General features: G+C 42.3%; 1 protein-coding gene across 1 annotated transcript in view; it reads left to right on the forward strand.

Annotated features, from left to right (window-relative positions):
- Positions 1-11,703: 11,703 nt before the first annotated feature.
- Positions 11,704-12,499, forward strand: part of tecta (tectorin alpha) — a 36,069-nt gene continuing 35,273 nt past the window's right edge. Inside the window, exon 1 of the mRNA XM_078172301.1 lies at positions 11,704-11,767. Within this exon, the coding sequence (XP_078028427.1) occupies positions 11,704-11,767 (64 nt within the window). The remainder of the gene's footprint in view (positions 11,768-12,499) is intronic.

Raw genomic sequence — 12,499 nt, forward strand, 5'->3', positions numbered from 1 at the left:
CTACTTAATGGATTTGCATGATATTTGATCTCTCTGATGCACAGACAATCAGTCCTCCAACAGCAGGTCAAAGTTCTCACTTATCCGGGGAAGTATCTCAGTGTCTGTTGGATGGATGAAGACCTAATTTTGTACAGACATTCATGATTACCAAAGGATGATTCCCAGTGACTTTGATGATTTGCTGACTTTTCCTCCAGTACCAACATAAAGTCGACTTTTTCTTTAAGGTCTTTTAGGTCATGCTATGTCCCAGACGATGGACGATGGTTAGCGATCCCTTGACTACTTTTAAGCATTTACTTCAATTTCAATTTCAATTTTATTTATAAAGCCCAATATCACATATCACAATTGCTTCACAGGGCTTTACAGCATACACCATCCCTCTGTCCTTAGGACCCTCGCAGCGGATAAGGGAAAAAAAACAAAAACAAAAAAACAGCAGATTGGCATTGTTTGATCAGGATCAAATGTCTTTACAACTACTGGATGGATTGTCATGAAATTTCAGACATTCACGTTTCCCACAGAATGAATGGTGGTGGTCAAAATACGTCTCCATACAGCTCTGGCCTACTGACAATAGGAAAGGAGTCAAACAACTATTTTTAGCAGGTTTTACCTTGTTTAAAAAACCCACATACATGAGCTAATTTTGGTGGTGAGGGGTATACCTGGACAAGAGGGTTGAGCTGTGGATGAGTGAGGGGTGTGTCTTACTGAGAGAACCTGTGGACACAATCCACAGACAACCTGTCACTCAAAGCAACCATGCCCTAAATCATGTGTAACTTAACGCCTTTTAAACAGGTGAGTTATATAAAGATTCACCCCCTTTCAGTTGTCATGAACATTGAAATTAGCTAGAAAGACCAAAATCTTTCTTGTACCAGGCTGTAAACATGTTTTCACTGCAGTGTTCACAGCTCCACCTTTAAGTGCCAGATCTGTGTGCAAGGTACCCCAACAGAGAGGGGACCAAAAATGGGGACGGTACGGAACGTTTCCATTGGTACCATCCACAACTTTTCACTGTGGAAACAAATGAAAGTATACCGAACTGAGCTAGACTGTACCGTACTGCTCAGTGGAAACGGGGCTAAAGAGCCGTTTGCATTTCTTAGTCTTGTTTTGCATGTGGGTTCTACATGGAAATTTCTCGATGATTTCAATGTAACTATTAGAGGGTATTGTTAAAGGATAACTTCAGTATTTTTCAACCTGGGCCCTATTTCCCCATGTGTATGTGTGCGTATGATTCATAGGTACAACCTGTTCTAAAATTGGTTCAGTATTGAGGGAGGCGAATGCAGCCGGGAGCCGCGAAACGAGCTAAAACGGTAACGGGGGTAAATGCGTCCTGTATAAGTTTGCGCATTAAAAGTGCTTTTTTCGCCAATGACCGGTTCAGATCGCCAGTGCTATCTCTGTAAATAGCATACTAACTTAGCCTTTCCCCTACCTCTGGGCTGTGTGATGTCACAAGCTTTGCTCCACTGTGTCTGTAGCTCTCTCTACTCGTGGGACAGCCGTTTTCTTGAAGAAGAGGTGTTTCGGGATTGGATGTCTTCTCTTCTTCAGCTGGCAGTAGTCATCTTGGGAGAAGTGAGCACTGCAGACCCGATGGTCTGCAAGGTGCAGTGTCTGGACAGGAGTGTTAGCATCCATTTGTAGCACAACTAGCCACAACTTCAGCATCTCGCCGTCCGACAAAGGCATCCTATGAAAGCTGTACGGGGTGTTGCGCAACATCCTGTTCTTGCGTTCGGGAAAAAGGCCTGTTTATTTGAGCACTCCAAAAACTCCGGTAACACTCCAGGGGGTAGCACGTAAAAGACTCTGTCCCAAACTCTGACTCTTCTAGCGTAACACACACACTTCACACACACATACTCACTTACAGTACCCAGCGGGGCAGCCCTCCCCCTCTCTGCTCCAACACTGACTGACAGCTGACTCCACTCATTCACACTCACCACTGCCCCAGGGCCGCTACAATATGCTATCTACAGAGATAGCACTGGCGAGCTGAACCGGTCAGTGGCGAAAAAAAGCACTTTTAATGCGCAAACTTATTTTTAATTTTAATTTTTAATTTTATATACTTTATTAATCCCTGAGGGGAAATTCAATTTTTCACTCTGTTGTCAATTACACACAGGTCCGAACACACACATGCACAAACTGGACCTATACATGCACTAAGTGGAGAGATGTCAGAGTGGGCTGCCCATGACAGGCACTCCGAGCGGTTGGGGGGTTCGGTGCCTTGCTCAGGGGCACCTCGGCAGTGCGCAGGAGGTGAAATGGCACCTCTCCAGCTACCAGTCCACGCTTCATATTTTGGTCCGGACGGCGAACAGGCGACCCTCCGGTTCCCAACCCAAGTCCCTATGGACTGAGCTACTGCCGCCCCGAAATATTATACGGGATGCATTTGCCCCCATTACCATTTTAGCTCGTTTCGCGGCTCCTGGCTGCATCTGCCTCCCTCAATACTGAACCAATTTTAGAATGAGTTGAACCCATGAATCATACGCACACATACACATGGGGAAATAGGGCCCAGGTTGAAAAATACTGAAGTTATCCTTTAACAGATACGCTGCATTAAGATGTGGATAAGAAAGCTTTGCTGGAAAAGTCACAGCAGTTTCTGGGTAGAGCTGTGAATCTCTGTGTAATTTCAACAGTGAACATGGCCACGGCCAAACTGTTGTCACTGAGCTTGGAGATGTTCACTAATGCAAGGTCAGACCGAGGTTGGAAGATGGATGCGGTTGCATTGTATAGATCGCACCTAGCACCTCGCTGCATAAACAGGACCTGGCTGCATGGCTGGTATTCTGATCTGCCCTTGATCTGCCCCATTGCATTATGAAGTGGGATTGAGGGCAGGAGGGCTGAACAGGGTCTTTTGTGCTCCGAGGTGAAGGAGTCACTGAGGTAAGAAGGTTTGGGTTACTGGAAGGAGGTTCACCATTGTGAATGGAAAGGAAGGAGAGGAGGGCAGGGCAGAGCCAACCACTGGGCATACGGGTTAAATTAGAGTGGCCCACTCCACGGATTAGGTGACTGCCGAACAGAGCTCAGCGGGTATCCAGTCCAGGACCTTCTTTGTGAAGGTCAGGCTTGATGGATTCTCCAGAACGTGTGATGCTGGATACTTTGACCTTGTTCCCACACGGTGCCCTCCTGCTGCACAGAAACCTTTGATGTCATTTCTGTCTTCTGTCTCTTGCAAACAATTTTAAAGGTGGTATGAGCTGCACCACCCACTGGCATTTCAAGCCACACTAATACTCTCAGCCACTCCCATTTCTAACCAGGATAGTGCTACTAACATCAGTACTGCAACTTTTTCTTATTCCACAGATACTTTAACTATTTGGTTATAACTGCTCCTGCTGTTGCCTCTTCTCCAGGGATCAAAGCCCTTGGACCACCTCTATTTGGAGTTGAGTTCTTGAACTGTGCAGCATCCTTGACATCAGTCTGCATCTTCACTGAGTGGAGTTTCTTGATGTTGAACTCTGTGTTTAGACATTTCATTGAAAAACTGAGAGCAAGAGCTCAGGCCCTTCCACTCCACTTTATTGCTCTTGTTAAGAGTTTAAATCGTCCCATCCAACAACCAGACAAAAGTCAAAGACTCAGTGTCATTAAGGTGAAGAAGCTTTCAAACTTCAGCAGTATTGCAGAAAGGATGGATGTAAGTGTATGATTCAAATAATTTACGTGTACAATGAGTCACTTGACCACATCCTAAGGCAAAGGTGTTTGGACCTGTTCAAAATGGCCACACAAAGTTTGGGTGTCTGCTGTCCTAGCCTAAAGTGTACGGGCCTTAAAACTGATAGAATGAGCCGAAAGACTTTAAAACGCTTTGTTATCTTTAAGAGTCAGGTGACAATTGTCGGTAAGTTCGTCACTACAAGCAAAAACTGTCTACATTACTCATATGCATTGTTAACATATGATCATTAATTAGAGGAATACTTCAACCCCTAAATGACCGTGTGTATATCAGCTACTCACCCCATGCTTCTTTGAATTCCTGAGGAAAACTTTTTCTCTCGCATACTGCTATGGTGAACACAGAATCCAAAAACAAAGAAAAGTCTTGATGAATTAAAGTCAAAGGGGTCGGCATGTATCAACAGTAAAACTATATCAAAACATGCGTTTACAAACTCTCACATAACTCGTGCAGTATATTCCAAGTCTCATTTATCCAGACATATGCTCTGTAGGTTACTTCCACCACATGCATTTTCCGAAAACCTTAGTATTTAAAACTGAACTTAAGTGAAACTTATCAATGCTCTTTTCAAAGCCAGACTCCATTGTCAAAAACAGCAATTTTACCTCGCTGAACATGGGAGATGCTGGTCTACTGCTGCCAAGATCAGTAGTTTATTTTATTGTGTGACTTCAGTGAATATGAACCATCTCTTTAAAAGAATTAATGGAGTCTGGCTTTGAGTAGAGTATAGAAAAGTTTCACTTAGGTTTCCTTAACACCTAGACTTGTGTTGCTTTGGTCTGAATCAGGGACTCATTTTTTATGAAGTTGTATAATTGGCTAGAGTTGGTTCATGCTCTCACAGCAGCATTTACAAGCGGACCATTACAGGAGGAGGTGCACATTAATAATCCTCCAGGACTGTAACATGCTCATGCTTGTTTTAACCAAACTATGCTTAATGCGACTGCAGTTGATTCGGATCGAGGTCACAACATGTTCTCACCACAACTGAACCGCACCAGAGTTTGTTTGTAACTGGACCAAGACCACCTCTTCAAGAAGGTCTCAGGTCGAGTGTTTTGGTGTGCACCCGAGTGTGATTGCTGTGGTCACACCTGCCAAAACAAAGCGCACTTAGAAGGCAAACAAACTTGAGTTTGATTGAGCCGAACTTAACAGGGCAGGTGTGAAAGCACCCTTAGCCTCTGTATGAGACCCCAGCCTGTTCCTCCAAACTGAGAGCATGCCGACTGACATCTACTGTATGTAATGCACTGACTCATTATAAGTACTCCACTTCAAAAACTCCATACTATACCCTCAAGCTGACCACCCAAGTATGGAGAGGAAATGGGAGCGTTATCATTTCCTATCATGTTTTCTGTTCCTAATGAGTTGTTGTGGGTGTCAGTGAACGGGAACGAAAGACAGTAAGTGCGAGAAATCAGGTCTATCAGCCCATCTTCATCCTTCCCACTTCTCTGTGCGCGACATTTCCCAAACCATGTACCCAACATCAAGAGGCTCCCCCGGCCCAGTAGGTCACCTGTAACTGTTGATTTTTTTGTCCCTTTTTGTGCGACACTCTCTTTCACAGGTTGCTTAAGAGTATGTGTCCATTTACACAACAAGACGTGGGAGGTATAAAAGAAGCCTCCGCAGAGAGCCTCAGTGCTGCTTAATGGGAGCCCGGGGCCTGCCCTCAGTCCTGGAGCCTTTCACACATCTTGCTCCCTGCCTCTCCAATTACTTCCACTGTCCTCCTGCAACAAAGACCCAACTGACTGCCCTCTCCTTCCCAGAACCCTATCAGTGTGGATCCACCTGAGATTTCCCCTCCCTATCTCTCCAGCATCTATGGAGATGAAGTGTCTTGTATAACCTTGTAAATGAGGCTGTTCCTAATTAAAAAAAAAGGGGGTACACAGTATCCAAAGTGACTCATGTTAATTCTGTAACTCTACCTACCATGGAGCTTGAAAAGCAAGGTTTCAGACTGTGTGTGTGTTTCTGTTTTTTGTCCATAAATGCCCCAGAGTGAGACTGTACTTCTTTGGCGAGTTTGTGTGCTCGGGTGCCCTGAAGCTGCCCTAACTGCACCGACTGAACTCTGGCAAAGTCTTTACCATAACTGAGGCCTAATCCAAAGGCAGAGTGTCTGATTTATACCCGCAAAGGACTTGCCAAACAAACAGTTAAATAGGGGAGAAAACTGACCATCATTTTTTATGGAAATTACCACTAAATGGTTTTAAATGCTGCTGAGGCCTTGGTTATTCATTGTTCCACAAGATAAAGGCTGCAGTGTTTCCCCCAAATTTTCCACCAAAGACATATTTTATCATTTGGCACCTTGCAGGTGTAAATGACAGATCCTGCCCAAAAGGCCTGACATTCATCCTCTATGAGAGCCTCTCTTTGTGCGACAAATTCCTCTTCTCCTGCCTTTAAAACATGTCTGCAAGCACTTTTTCTCCTTGCTTTTTCCACTTCTACCTCCATCATTTCCACATCTCTGACCTCCCCTCTCCCCCTTCCTTACATATTGCTCCGTTTCCACTCCCTCTCTTCCTCAGATTCCTATGCTGTCCCTCCCCTCAACTTCCCTCTCCTCCCCACCTACCCCCTTCCCCAAACACTGATCTCAGATTAAGTTGAACAGTATCCCAGGTAAAGTTTGCACCTGCTTCTTCAGGCACAGCTACAACAGGTGCTTTTTAATCTCCACTTTTCTCCTTTAAGGACGCCATTATTTAAACACACACACAGACTTTTTGGATTGTTGCTGCTTCTGCTGGTAACCCTGCGGAGCTGGAATTGGACAAGAAGTGATCTTCTGTTTGGAAATCCAGCCCCTCTACATATACTCTCCTCTTTTAATCCCTATCACCTCCACTGCCTTGTTTTGACTACCTTCATCATCACCACCATCACTCTGTGGATGGTCCTGTGCTGGATGGGACACTGCTATAAGGAGGTTGCCAGGTCAGACTACTGAGGTGCTAGATGTCCATCCTCTGAAGGCAGGTGAGTGCATCATTTCGTCCCCTGCTCTTTGGTAGTTTCTTTATTTATGACTTAACTGTGAGGTAAAAGAACTTGAACTTTCCTCATTAGGCTTCTTGATGCTTTAAACATGCACTTTTTGTCAGGTATTTGGGGTCATTTACGATCTGTTCAGGAAAAAGTATCTAGTATACAGGCTGCTGTTGGTGATGTCATCATCATTTCATGATCTAATACAATTGCTGATATCTAACACAGATGTTCCCAACCTTGTTTGCTTCATTTTAAGGCATCGCAAACCCCTTAAAACAAAACATAATCCACGTCCAACCCCTTATTACAGATTACGGTCAAAGTGTGGACATGAGCTATGACCAGCTCAACCACTTATTTAATTGTAAGGATTTTTAGAAACCCGAAGAGGTAAATGTATCACATATTTCACAAGAAAAAAAATCGAAACAATTAGTAAAGTACGAGTTTTGTGTCACAGAAATTTTGTCAGTTTCCCCTTTAATCATCTTGTGACCCCTCAAATTTATCTCTGGACCCCGTTTTGGGTCCCAAACCCCAGGTTGGGAACCACTGGTTTACTCTTGCAGGTACATTTCCACTAATCTTAAAATTAAGACTATAAAAGTAGACTATTAAAATGTATATCACTTCTTAACTTCACAACTCCAACTCATTTTCAAGCCTTATATGCAAAGAAAAGTAAATTAGGTGTACATAGGAAAGTGAATTAATTTTTGATAAAGCATGTGGCTTACCTGATACAGTAAGAGTAGTGTCTCTTTGAGCGTGACCCCAGAGATAAACACGCTGAAGTGTCTTGTTCATCTTTTAAGTCCTGGGGGCTTTATCTTAATTGCCATGCTAAAAGGTGCTGAGTTAATGCCAGTCAGATAAGATGGTGAGCTACAGGAGTCAAAAGAGCAATTGTGGTAATCTTTCTGTTGACAATGTTTGATGAGAGGCTGATGACATTAGAACAGACCTCTCTCAGCGGTGCTCACTAAGCTTGGCACACCTGAACACAATTTAGCATCAAGCTGAATAGAATTCACACATTAGAGAGGTGATTAAGTCTCTGATTGACCTCACGTAGCTCTCAGATCAACAGTATTGTGTTCAGGACAGTTAACTGTGTAGGCTGCAGGTGTTTACACATAGATATCAAAGTTCAGTTTTCAAATTAAATAAAGAAGTTTCCTGAATTTCATTGGTCAGTGTTTAAAGCAAAGGTGGCTGGTCCAGACATCTGCGTGGCCAGGATTTGGTGTTCACTAAGGGTGGGAATCACCAGAAGATGATACTTAAGTCACGATACAATATCATTTGATTTTAATATGTTGCAATATGATGAGTATTGTGATAAAATTTATTGCAATGTATAACCTTTTTTCAACTTTAAATTATCTCCACAAAGGAAAACTTTGTCAACATATGTGTTATCTAATAAGATAAAGTTTTCAGTCTGTTCATATCACTTCGGCCATTTTTTTAAAGCAAAATGTATCTAGAGGAATGAAAAAGCAATTGATTATATTATGTGAGGAGGCTACCTAAAGTTTAGTTTGTATTTCCAATGTTATTAATTTAAATAATTTTAAAAAAACAATACTTGGCACTGTGTGACAATACGATATTGCCACACAAAACTATCACGATACTATGCTGTATCGATTTTTTCCCCCCTCCCTAGTGATTACATTTAAACATTTAAACACTTAAACACAACCAATATCAACTCAAAGGTCCACTTACTAACTTTTTCCAAGGCTTTCAATGGCGTCATATAGCTTGAATTTAACAGATAACACCTGATTTTATCACTGTATGGATAATAAAAACAAAAAATTACATCATGCACTATCATGCTGGGTTCATATTCATTTAAAAATATATACTATAGATCCTCTTTCGTATATATTTTTTGAAATATATACTAGATCCTAAAGAGGATCTATCATTCTCTTTCTTATTTTCTGTCATATATATGACGTTAAAATGTCAGATGTAAACGTGGGCAATGTTTCATATAATGACGTAAACATATATAAAAGTAATCCATGTTACAAGCAGAAACCTCAGGCTTCAGACTGTTCTGAATACTGTTTCCAACAGTTTTCTACTTTCTCGACAAGCTGACGTCAGCTCATGTAGGATTTCTTTATATGGTCATCTGCCCCAGGCACACTACTGCAAGTGAGACCATACACTGCTACATGTAGCTACATCCTAATGTCCGGAAAATATGTGATCATGTTGCTGATGTTGTCAATTGTCATGTCTGGTTGTGAACATTTTGGTTTAGAAGCTTTTATTGGGGATTTTTTAACAGTAGAAAGTACTGTTATACTGATGCCGAGATACAGAAGACCCAGAAACGCTGACCAATCAGAGCAGGCTGGGCTTTTTCGGGAGGGGGGCTTAAAGACAGACTGAACATATGGACATTAAACCATGTATACATTTTCCAGTTGAATCCCAAGATACACATTTAAACCTTGAAATGAGCATACTAATTCCTCTTTAATTATTCTTTATTGAAGTAAGGTGTTAGCCTGGAAATCCAGACCCAAATCTAGAAAGATTTAGGGTCTGGCTATGAGTAATGAAAATGGCCCAACTCGAGGGGAGGCACCAAGCATGCATTTGAAAATATCACTGCATGCAATTGGAAATCACTACGACCAATCAGAATAATACATGGGGTGACGTATACGCTTAGCTACCAGCGGAGCTAACTGGTAGATTAGACTCTTGCCGTATCCGGTCGGCAAAACAGTTAAAACGTCCTTCTTGCAAAGGAAAGACTCGAGCACCGTCTTCAGTTCCTCTTTTAGGGAAAAAGCCAAGTCTAATTCGTTCATTGTAGCGGCCAAAGCCGTTTCAAACAACTGGTGTTCATCCGTAGCCATCTTGCAATGTTTACTGACTGATTCTGGACTTCGTCGTCGCAGCGCTGGTGTCATCAGTTTAGCTCGCCTCTGGCCCGCCTATATCAAATACATCGATGTGATTGGTGCAGCTCGGCTCCAACGGCATGGGTAATGAGCATCATTACTGATTGCCAGAGTGACTCACTGAGCAAATTCAAATTGTGCTCTCGCGAGAACTCTGGATTTCCAGGGTAGTAAGGTGTTATATATGTATTAGAAGCCAAAACTCTACAGAGACATAAACTGCCTGATAAAAACATTAATAACAGTAGCCAGCAGCAATTGATTCAATTCTGACCCAGATGCTAAAGTTTATCTACCAAAAGGAATTATATCTAATGTTTAAAACACTACAAAGACATCATTGCTAACAGTGACTTTCCAGTAATACTTTGCTGAGATAACGCTGACTAGCAGGTAGTTATCAGGCCGCCTAGTGGATCCTCGTTATATTTCCAAAATGTCTTAAATTTTTTAGTAGACATTATTTTGATTAATTGATTATGTATGAACCTAGAAGGCCCAGTGTGTAGGATTTAGGGGGATATATTGGCAGAAATTGAATATAATATAATAAGTATGTTTTCTTTAGTGGATTATCACCTGAAAATAAATATCATTGTGTTTTTATTACCTTGGAATGAGTCGTTTATATCTTCACAGGGAGTGGGTCCTCTTCTATGGTAATCACCACATTGCACCACCATGTTTCTACAGTAGCCCAGAATGGACAAACTAAACACTGGCTGTAGGGTCATTCTCACATCTTTGCTTCTTCGTATTGGCCACTGTGGTTAGAAGCCACTCCACGAAAAACACTTATTTTTCTTAACATGAAGTTGCTTTATTGAGTGTTTTTACCACTTACTACTTTGTTTATATCTTCACTGGTTTGGTTACTGCAGATAATTTGGCTCCTGGTAAAAACTCCCTGAACGTCTGGATCTTAAGTAATCAAAGAAAATAGTTGAGCACACATTAGCAGGTGCTGGGCTAGCAGCCTGTCACGCCAAACCGCATTGGAAAACCCCGATTTGTAATGTAAACCTGCTTTATTCAGTGTTTCACTACAGGAATTAAGCGGGAGACGTTTCGATACTGGTGAGGACTTCACATGTGACAGTTTCACAGTTTGAAAATATCACAATAACAGAGAAAAATGCAGATATAGATTAAATGTTTAACAAGATCTATGATATTCAGAAGAGAGCAGTTTTAACTTGTGGGTAAAGTTGGCAGTGATGTTTAGACTCATTAATGTTAATTCACCAAATGTACAGACAGCACCTTTAAAGTTTCATTCTTTCATTAAACAATTAAGCTTAAATGCTATATGGTGATTGGAAGATCTGCCAACTTGGCTGTACACTCTGCTTTGCCAGTGGGAAACTTGCCAAGCCAGGCACTGAACAGCCCCAAAGGGCCACTGCAAGGACCTCGGCAATTCAAACCTACTCACTTAAAGCCATTAGTGCCCCAGTGTTTACGCTGCTCTCCCTCTAGCCAACAAGGCATGGATGGATCCCAAACAGAAGTGGTAATGAGGTCCTAAGCAGCCTCGCGGCTTCAGACACAGAGACACTGGAGCAGAGCGGGCCAGTTCGGTCAGCTGCAGGGAACCGAGGCACACAGAGGCCCGTAGTCCACTGTTACTGGCTCACATGGGACTGTAAGGCAAATGTGATCCTGACACATTGTTCTGGCATGCATAATAGGGCCTTTTCAGGGCCCCTCAGGGGAGACCTGGGAGCCTGATCTTAAAGAAGTAACGTGACGTTGGCTTGATGGTTCTCCCTCCTCTCCACTTTTGTCTAACAGCCTTGTTTATAAGAAGTTGTCCTATGACTCATGTCCACCTGCATTTCCATTAGCTGGACAATGCAGGACAGATAATGTAGCAGCTGCTCAAACGGGGTTGCTCAGGAAATGGTAACCTAATGAGCAAATCAATCACACTGTCGTAATGATCTCTCATCTCATTCTGTCTCTCTGTTTTTTAGAATGGTCAGGCCAGGCTGTCCAGTCATTCTGCTCCACCTCTTCAGCATCTTGGTACAGACGGGAGGTATAAGGCATCCACATCAATTCATTTAACCTTTAGGGTGGAGATAAGTACATTTAACAAAGTTCCCACAGTCATGGAAAACCAGGGTGTTTCATATTTTTGGGACGTAGTATTTAAAAGAAGCATCCCCGAAGGTTTTTGTAGTGACATTAGGAACAGCTAGAAGTGCAGCTGTGGAGGATCTCAGGGTTCGTGGAGGGACATAAGGTGATAGGGAGTCTATGATATTAGAGGGGCAACGCCATTAGGAGCCTTAAAAACCAACAGATGGACTTTGAAATCGATTCTAAAAGATACTGGGAGCCAGTGTACGTTACGTAAAACTGGAGTTATGTGGTCTCTCTTTTTAGTTTTTGTTAAGACCCTGGCAGCAGCAGCGTTCAGAATGGTCTGTTGTTTTGCAATGGCAGTTTTAGGTAGGTCAGTGTATAGAACGTTACAATAATCAAGACGACTGGAAACAAAAGCATGAACAAGCCTCTCAGAGGTCGTACCTTAGCTATATTGTGTAAATGACAAAATATAGTTTTGGTCATTGCATCAAAATGAGCTTTAAATTTGAGATCAGAATCTGCAGTTACACCAAGAAAGTGACACAAATACCATAGCCAGACAGCAGACACAGTAAAATTCATAAAACGTTATTATAGGTTCTTGAAAAGTCATGGAAAAGCTTTGGAATGTTGTCCATGAAAATGTGTGGGAACCCTGATTTAATGAGCTCTTATGCAT

The sequence above is a fragment of the Epinephelus lanceolatus genome, chromosome 11, assembly GCF_041903045.1.
Source record: "Epinephelus lanceolatus isolate andai-2023 chromosome 11, ASM4190304v1, whole genome shotgun sequence".
NCBI classification, from domain to species: domain Eukaryota; kingdom Metazoa; phylum Chordata; class Actinopteri; order Perciformes; family Serranidae; genus Epinephelus; species Epinephelus lanceolatus.